Below are 9,303 nucleotides of genomic sequence, written 5' to 3' on the forward strand. Positions count from 1 at the left end.
TTCATTAGCCTCGGGACTTTATTGAATCAGTACCAAAGAGAGAAAAAAATGATGAAGAAATGGAAATCAAGTGAAATAAGTCTGCTTTATTCAAGATATATATTCTAGCAGCTCAGTAATAACATTAAGAGTACATGCAGGAAAATTTATGACTAAATATATGCTAGGAATAGAAGCGGCTATATTAATTGACCACAACTTGAATTGTTATTTTGCTTGCGCTGGAACCAGCCGAGATGCTTCTGCTGCTCTTATCACAGTTATGTACCTGTCCCCCACCCCATTTCCCTAGATTCCGAACTCTGGAATTGACCAACTTGAAGTGCTTTCAATAAGGGCACGTTCTGTAGATAACGCACTTGATGGCGGCTTTTGGCCAACATTAACACCACGGTCTATGGCTCCATTGGCATCGTCTTTTGTGCCGGCTACGCCAATTCAATTTGGCTCTTAGACCTTTCAGCGTAGTCGATGTCTTGAGCGTTTTGGTCTTTGCCTTACGCACTTTCCCACTGCCTGTGGCGCCCTCGCCGTTGCTGCCACAGTGGCTGCCCCTTCCTCGCCGGCAAGTGCTCCACTTGTCTGTGGCTCTGACTGCCTCGTGATGCGCGTCAACTTGAGACGTGATCGGGAGAGACCAGAGAGCCAGCAGCATCAAAGCCATCACTTGACTGACAGCTCAGCTCATCAATGGCTCCCATTGCTGGCTGAGACAGACTCGCAGGATGTTGGCATTTATGGCGAGTGGGGAGTTCGTGTTGTTCCTCTGGCCACTGCAATTCCGCCTCCAACAGTGAGTGGGCATCTCCCACTGACGATAATTGCGATATTTGTGTTTGCAGTGTTCGATGTGGCTGAGGAAGCGGATGTGGATGCGAGTACGGATGTGCCACAGCTGTGGCTGCCACTATGGCTGCCTCAACTCCGGTGGCACGTGTTGCAAACAAATCTTGTCGACTGCGACTCTGTGTACTCAGCAATGTGGCATGCGAGCTGCCATGTTGCAAGCGCTGAGAGCCGCGTGCCCCACCGCCAACTGTGTTGCCACCTGCTGCTCCATTGATGCTGCTGCCATTTAAGGTGGTCAACGTGGTGGTCGTACGTACGCTGTCCTGCAGAGAAGATTAGAATATGAGCCCCGTATCACTATGTATGTGTTTGAACATTGAATATAATTGCGAGTATTCACCGTATGCAGGCGCATTGAACCCGTCTGATTGCGTCGCAGGGCGCTGTAGGTGTGCGGTAATCCCTGACCCTGATGCTTCCCCGACAGACGGAACTGTCGCGCCAATGTGACCTGCAGGTCAAACATACAAACATACATACACCGATAAGAAACATCTTCTAAAATCAAGATTTTGGTCTCAAAACTAACAATTTTGGTTCAAAAAAATGCGTCAAGAAAATAAAAATCTTGGATTAAGAAAACACATCTTGGTGTTGAGAACATTTTAAATAGAACCAAGTTCGTATTTTAATAATAAATGTTCTTAAAATTAAAATAAAATATAAAAATCTTAAATTGTTTTATTTTGTCTTGGTTATTTTATAAAAATTATTTTAATTTGTTACATGAGTGGGATTTAACAATTTAAGATTTTTATTCTTGTATTAAGAACATTGATTTTTTAGATTAATATTGTTAGTATTTGTAATATAGTCTTAAGATGTTCATATTTTCAGATCAAAATATTTAAGATGAATGTTCTCGATTTTAGAAGTTCTTCTTTTTTTCAGTGTACATTCAATCAATCATATTACAGCAATCAATCACACGACACTTACCTTGAAGGCCTCGCGAAACTTATGGCTCATAATGTTATATAACAGGGATTGATGCACGTGGAGAAAGTAGAGCACGCCGGATGTATAGTTCAATATGTTGAAGACATCGTTGAACCACTGTGACTCGATGCCAGAGGTTGACCCATAAACCGCCATCAAGCGCTGGGCATGAAAGGGCGCCCAGCAAATGAAGAAGGCAACAGCCACAGCCACTGCACATGTCCAAATTGATAACTTGTCAACTACTTGCCGCCCATAGTCACGCCCCCCCTGTAACTCACCCAACATCCGTATAACACGCGTTTGGGCGCTGATGCCACGGTTCACATCGAAGGATCGCCTTGGCAACGCCTGCAGCAATCGACTCCGCTTCAGTTTTATTCCAATCAGCACGTAGAGTACACAGATGGCAGTCATCGGTCCGCCAAAAAACAAAAAGCCCGAAACAGCGAACACATGTGCAAAAAAGTCATTATTCATCTGCCAAAAATTTATAAAAAAATTTATATAAATAAATAATAACAAGAAAAATGTTCGAACATCGGTAGGACGAATATTTAATACCCTTACGGAATCTTGTTGTAGATATTATGATGAATGTAATCGAATGTATTTTAGTGGTCTAAAAGATCATTTAAGTTCAATTTGGTGATCAGGATATCTTCAAAAGCAAAAAGCCTTCAATATTAATAAAACTTTAATAAAATAAATAGCTGAAAATTAAAATTAACTTACAAAAAACATCATTATTCAAAGAATCATTCCTGTAACAGTCTTATAATCTAATGGTCTGTCTTAAAAAGGTGTTAAATAGCTGTAAATATCCTATTTTAATGAAGATATGCTTAAAAACAAAAAATAAGTTGATATAATCCTGAGATTTCAGCTAATTATTCCTATGAGAGATATATGATAAAGATGTGCTAATAACACCAAAATGTATCTGAATATGTGGTGATAAATGTTACTTGGATCTTGTGAGTAAAATGAATATATATGTTAAAAACAAAATAGTTTTCTTATAAAGTTTTCTTCTAATTTTGATAAAAGTATGACAAAATACGTTAAACATAAAAAATATGAATTAAAGATATTTTCAAAATTAAATATTTTTTCGCATAAATGCTAGAAATTAAATATTCCTTTGTTTATGGCTACAAAATAATTATACGTATACTATACCTAATTTCATTATTTATTCTTTTAAACCAATTGACTTCTGAATAACTTCTGTTTAACCGACTTTAGCATACCTCAACTATAATAAATCTCGTCAATAAAGTTTTGCAACCTTATGGAATTTTCTATAAGGGCAAAGTGCAAGTGGGCTAACAACATTTACCGTACACGATGAACTAGCGTCTTGTGTCACGACCGAGAATTGAATGGCCTGTGGCAGGGCCAAGAGGAGGGCGGCAATCCAAATGGCAAAGATGAATTTTATGGCACGCGACAGCTTCGACATAGTGTGTTGCCTATTGGGAACCGACATCAATCAAATCAATGGCAAGGCCAGAAGACTCTCACTTACCTGAACGGATGACAGATGGCAATATAACGCTCCACGGTGAAGGAGGTGATGGTGAGGACGGTGGCATTGGCTGCCGTCTCGGAGAGCACACTCTCCAATATACAAATGCTGTCCGAGAAGGGATAGTTGTTGGGCTGCCACAGATTATACAGATCCTGTGGCATGCCTGTAAGTGTTCGATGTTTAGATAAAGGTCAAAGCATGTTCTAGTTGGCTAAAACATACCCGAGCATAGAAGTATCAGATCCGATATGGCCAAATTGAATAGATAGAAGTTTGTGGCCGTGTGCATGAAATTGTTGCGTGAGATCACAATGCAGGTAATTAGATTCCCCAGAATGCCGGCAATAAAGATTAGGGCATAACCCACACTCAGAGTGGCCAAGAGGCCCATGCTGGTGGCCATTGTGGGTTGTGACTGCTCCAGATGATCCTGCGCCTTCAATCCTTGCAAAAGGCTGGTCAAATTGTCAGCTGATATGTTCAACACTTGGGTTATATTCAAAAAGAATTTCTCACTGTGAAGCATCTGCAGATCTGACAAAAGGGGCGTGGCCCCCGCAGACATATTTGTTGCCCACATCTCGTCTGACATGTGTCTGTGTGTGTGAGTGCGTGTGTGTGTGTGTAAGTGTATCCTCGCAGTTTAAAATATCATTTGAAAGTCCAAGTGGACAGACAGCTATGAAAATATTAAAAAGGACAAATTTACAAGACTGAATTTCTAAAACAAACTTTGCACATCAATATTTCGTTAGAGGAGCTAGCTCTCTCTCTTTCTCTCTCTGTCTCTGTCTCTCGTGTTTGTTAAACCTGCCGCCCAGAAATCAACATTAGCCAATTTAAGGATTCAGTGGCAGGCACTTGGTTAGTGGTTGGGCCTACCTGCCAGATTCTGTCAGGTTGCATGTCCTTGACAGATTCTTGTGAAATTAATTTGCATTACTAAGTGGAAATTAATTGAAATATTCGTAATATCAGAAACATCGACATGACAGGATAAGCTTTGGTTTTATGGTGTATGTTTGTTTGCTTGGCTCAAGGTCAAAAGAGATGCTGCTGAACCCTTGGGCTTATAATTGTGCCTAATATTCAGATAAGTATATACACAAAATTATTCATTCAAGACGAGCATCGTCGTAAAAAAGCGACTAACAGCTTTTAGATGACATTATTATAATATTATATATATATAAATTATTGTGTTGTGTTGTTATAAATATTTATACAAAATATGCACGTTTCAAGAATGTTGTTGAATTTTGTTTTATTATTATGTGAAACTGGTTTCTCTTCTGTAGCTTTGTATCGTTTTCATTAACTATTATCATTTCGTATGTTTATGTGTATGTTTGTGTTGTTGTGTTGCCGTCTCTTTGACTATCAGGTGATAGCCAATGGGCTAGAATTCGATTTGAATCGAATTGGAATCACATTTGCACGTCGCAATCAAAAATTATGGATCATCGAAGATCATAAAGTGTGCGTGTTTTTTTGTTAAGTGTATATATATTTATATTGAACAACTTTTTGCGTATAAAATTGATATTTGTTTATTTAAAAATTTCGGGAACTTTATGGCCTAACCTTAAGTGGGCATCAAGTTTGCACCGATTTGGGCTAATGAGTGACTGACTGAGTCTACTGATCACCAGATAACATTCTGGCCACAAATACATATGAATGCCACAATGATGAGAATACCAAGTTAACTGAAAGTCTTTTGCAGTATTCTGATGTTTTGCAAATTCAATTAAAGGCAATTAATTATACTTTTTGTTAATCAAGCAATTCTTGGACTACGTTTTGTGCATTTAAAACACGTTTAATTTATATTTTTAAATTGTTACCGCCTGCCACATTTTTATGCATTCTGCTTTGAACTTATTTTATATTCGTTTTTCTCTTTAATTTGTTATTTTTATTGCTTTGAACTGCTTTTATATTGTTTTCAGATTTTTGGCGAGCATTGCACTTTTTGGGTTTTTTTTCGAAGCAAAACTCATTTGTATATTGCATTTAGATATTGTTAATTAGTAACAATTCGCTAACATTTGGATTATGATTGTTTATTAACAATGTTTATGAACTTCATCTTATTTTATTGATATTATATCATAATTATATGGCTTTAGTTGATATTGATGTGGCGTATGTTATTTATTTGTATATAGATCAGCTTAGATATTATGTCAAATATTTATTACTCGATTTTGAATGAAGCGAATTTAACGGCGATTCACGATTCACGTTTCAGGTTCGTCAGCGACTCGTTCAACTCGCAGTCGGCCCACGAGATGGTCGAAAGCGACAACAACTGGCCGCAGCATCCGTTTAACAGCGACTGATTTTTTGGCCAGCAGCTTGTATCATATTGTCCAACACAATAACAGCGACGCAACAGTCGCTGTCGCGTCGCAGTCGCTGTCGCTGTCGCAGTTTACGTCGGCAGCAGGCAGCGCAGCAAGAACTACCGGTTGCTTTTGGGAGATTCTGCGACGACGCGCTCTCTCTCTCTCTAGCTCTCTCGCTCTTAATGAAATAAAAATGAAAATGCTTAATATTGTGGCATGCACTTAATCTAATTTAGTGGCACATTAAAATTCTTAAGGTGGCAAATACGAGTGTGCTAGCTAAACAGCAAGGACAATGCTAATGATGCCCTTTTTTGGCCATTTAATAGACACAATTCTAGGCAAGTTGACATTGGCTCAATTGAAGACAGAACAATTCAATTTAAGTGCACAGTTTTGGCCACATTCTGTGGAATTGACTCAAAGCTGGCCAGTTGATTTGGACACCAAAAATTGGCGCGTGTTTTGCTTTTATTATTATACTCGTGTTTGGTTGAGATTTTATGAGTCCACTGGGCGTTTGTTGTTAGCAGTTAGTTTTATGGCCGTGTGCAAGCAAATCTATCATACAGCTTTAGAGGCCATAAAAATTAAGGCCTGAACTATAGGCGTAACATACGTACATGTTAAAATATAAATGTAATTTTATGAGATTGACAAAAGAAAATAAATCAAATTTATTGCATGCATTCAATGCCTCAATCTTTATGTAAATAATGCAAAACAATTTTTGGCACTTAATCAAAACAAAGTCCTAAACAAACAAAACAGACAAACAAATAGGGAAAGTAGCTACTCCCTGACAGATGATGGCATCTTATGGGACTATCATTGGACCATTCACGTATCCTTTTCGATTCCCAAGCAAACACACAGCACGTGCCAAGGGACACACTCAAACCAATCGTCCTGTTGCTGATTGTCAGCTGTCATTCGACAACTTTCTGTTTTGTGTCTTTTGTTTTCTGTATTCTGTTTTCAGCATTCGGTTTTCAATTTTCTAATTTTGCTTCACTCAGCGTTAAGCGTTGTCTTTTTTTTCTGTTTTCTTTTAGTTTAATTCAGTTTGAGTACAAGAATTCGGTTGTTTTCTTTATGGACGCTGAACATGACATCAGCAAGGAGTCGCCTTCAGTTCAGTTCACGTTACTTCGTCCTCCGATATCCTTTCATATCAACTCGACTCGAATTTTGTGCAAGTTTTCAATTCATTTAGCTTTATTACGAGCCAAGTCAAGTTAGGGCAAAAGTCATTTGCAGTTCGAGCAACCCGTTGCCTCCCTTTTTCTTTGATCCAAAAAACTTCATACAAAATAACTGTCTCATCAAGCTGGTAGCACAACCACATCTGTGACCTCTCTACACGCACAGATGGAGCACATGTTTCAAAAATGTATTTTTAATTACAATTACTAAGATTCCTGGTTTTCATTGACTTGCGAAATATTTATTGAAAAATGTTCAATCGAAATGTGGTAAATGTGGATTCATAAGTTTTTGGAATATGAGTCCTTGCATATAATATTGAAAGGTGTGTGCAGGAAACAATTGGAAAAATTAGAAGGAAAACAACAAAAAACTAAAAAGAATTCCTTTTTCGTATTAATACTGAAATTTTAATTAATTTTAAAAAATATTTTACTTTTCTATACATTTTTTCAATAATTTACTGCACTTAATTGGTTATGTTTTTAAAAAAGTTTATTATAATGTCATTGTAAAATTTGTTTTAGCTAAAGTTTTTACATTACTTAAGTTAAACTCTGCCTTTTTTTTGGGAATTTGTTTTTCATTCGATTTAATTAAAGCACGCACGCGGGTCAACAAATTATTGTTGTTCACTTGCGGAATTTCGGTGCTGATTAATTAATTGTTCGATTAGCAGCTGAATTTCGCATTACTTGCACGACCTTTTTCATAATTGAATTTCTGAAAAAGTCCGAATTGTGGCACAGCCCAATGGTCTACGGGTTTCATTTCCATAAAAGCCTTGCCACAAAACATGCAACATCAAGTAACTATATAATCATAAAGTCTGTACAGCGGGTTGCTTGAGGTATGAAAAACATGAAAATATTCATTGGAAAGTAAAAGGATGTTTGTTTCTCTTCGGCAAGTTCACTGCGCCATTGGCAGGCTATAGGACCAAGGACATTCACATTTAGTCTAATTGCATTTAATTAAATGTCGCTTAAATAAGACGGGAACATTGAAGAGTGCCCAAAAAACACTTCTGTTGACTTTGCAGGGAATCACAGTTGCGTCTGGTGTGGCCAAGTGATTGTTATCGTCGACGTTATCGTTATTGTTTAACACATTGCACTCGTAAATCAAGATAAGCGCCTCTGGACCAACCACAGAGCATTTCAAGTCTGTGGTCGACCCTTTTTGATTTAAGCCAACCAATTGACCAACACCAGCTGACCCCAGTGGGTGTCCGACATGTGCGACAGACAGACAGACTGACAGACAGACGTCCAAATTATGCTAATCAGTTGCTTTGACTTGCCTAAACTGACCACTAATGGGCCCAGCAGGTTTTTACCCAACTACTGTCAAACGACAATTGAATTTTCTGCAGTGCCAACGTTGCGTATGAGCAATTAAGATGTGTCATAAAGTCTGTCTGTTTCATTCAACTGCCTGGCAGCCACAAGTGTTTGCCATTTGCTATCTTCTTAATATCTCATGAATAATCCAAAGAGGACTTAAACTGATTATGACCAGTGATTATTTGCGCCACATTAAGATGTCCTTCAGATTGTATAGATAGGAAATGAAAAGCTGTGTGCATAGCTGATGATTCTTATTTCAGTTGGTATGGTCACACAACAAACACATAAAAAAAGTAAGTCTTTATTTTTTTTATTTCTTTGTTTATATACTTATTCATCGTCGACTAAAAACAGTCTACAAAGAGGAAAAAAAATTATTATAAATTACTAATTATAATGTTAGAATGTTAAATTGAAATTAAATTATATTATTATAAAAATTTAGTAAGATTTCTAAAAAAGAAAGTACATATTTAAGAAATTGAGAAAAATTTCTATTAATATGTCCAAACATAAACTTTGATATTGAACGAAATTTAAAATAACTTTTTTAGATTTTCAAGAAACATTAAAAATTTCTCTAACACTTAAAAGGTAATTTGTCTAAAAAAATGGTGAGGGCTTATCTTCGCATTTTGATATTTATGCTTGAGCAATTCAAAGCCGCAATTACGAACCGTTGACAAAATGTTCTCTATGTTGCCCTAAGGCATAACCATAAACAACAAAAATAAGAAAAAAATCAACATGAAAATCCGCTTTAAAGCCACAAAATCACCATTTCCACCATTTCAATTGAATCCGCGAGCCACACAGTCTGACAAAAACAAATGCCACAAATCTGCCGATGGTTGAGGCTAAGATTAATATGCGGTCTTTACACATTGACAGCGGGGGAGACCGCAATATCCTGCAAAAGGACAAAAAAAATAGGAGAAAAACAAACACACTCATTTCTACTGGTATTTTATGGCCAGGCTAAGAAGCCAACTGGTGCTTTGATTTCGCGTGAGTTTTGATGGTTTTGTTTGGAATTGAGTAGTCAGTGTAAGGGTGGAGGGGGGAAAAACCAGTT

General features: G+C 37.4%; 1 protein-coding gene across 1 annotated transcript; it reads right to left on the reverse strand.

Moving 5' to 3' along the window:
• Nucleotides 1-382: 382 nt before the first annotated feature.
• On the reverse strand, nucleotides 383-3,898 carry LOC117792555 (neuromedin-U receptor 1). Its single transcript, XM_034632744.1, has 8 exons — nucleotides 3,545-3,898; nucleotides 3,320-3,485; nucleotides 3,131-3,263; nucleotides 2,070-2,268; nucleotides 1,789-2,000; nucleotides 1,190-1,300; nucleotides 677-1,112; nucleotides 383-630 (listed from the first exon to the last, which is right to left on the reverse strand). The coding sequence occupies exons 1-8, from the start codon at nucleotides 3,885-3,887 to the stop codon at nucleotides 383-385; spliced, it is 1,848 nt and encodes a 615-aa protein (XP_034488635.1). The 5' UTR covers nucleotides 3,888-3,898.
• Between the last annotated feature and the right edge of the window lie 5,405 nt (nucleotides 3,899-9,303).

The sequence above is a fragment of the Drosophila innubila genome (genome assembly GCF_004354385.1).
Source record: "Drosophila innubila isolate TH190305 chromosome 3R unlocalized genomic scaffold, UK_Dinn_1.0 2_E_3R, whole genome shotgun sequence".
Classification (NCBI taxonomy): Eukaryota; Metazoa; Arthropoda; class Insecta; order Diptera; family Drosophilidae; genus Drosophila; species Drosophila innubila.

Coding starts and splice junctions, on each gene's coding strand:
- LOC117792555 (XM_034632744.1), bottom strand. CDS start 3,887: ATGTCTGCGGGGGCCACGCCCCTTTTGTCAGATCTGCAGATGCTTCAC. Junction 3,486..3,544: donor TCTGATACTTCTATGCTCGG/GTATGTTTTAGC, acceptor GAACACTTACAG/GCATGCCACAGGATCTGTAT. Junction 1,301..1,788: donor AGTTTCGCGAGGCCTTCAAG/GTAAGTGTCGTG, acceptor TTTGACCTGCAG/GTCACATTGGCGCGACAGTT.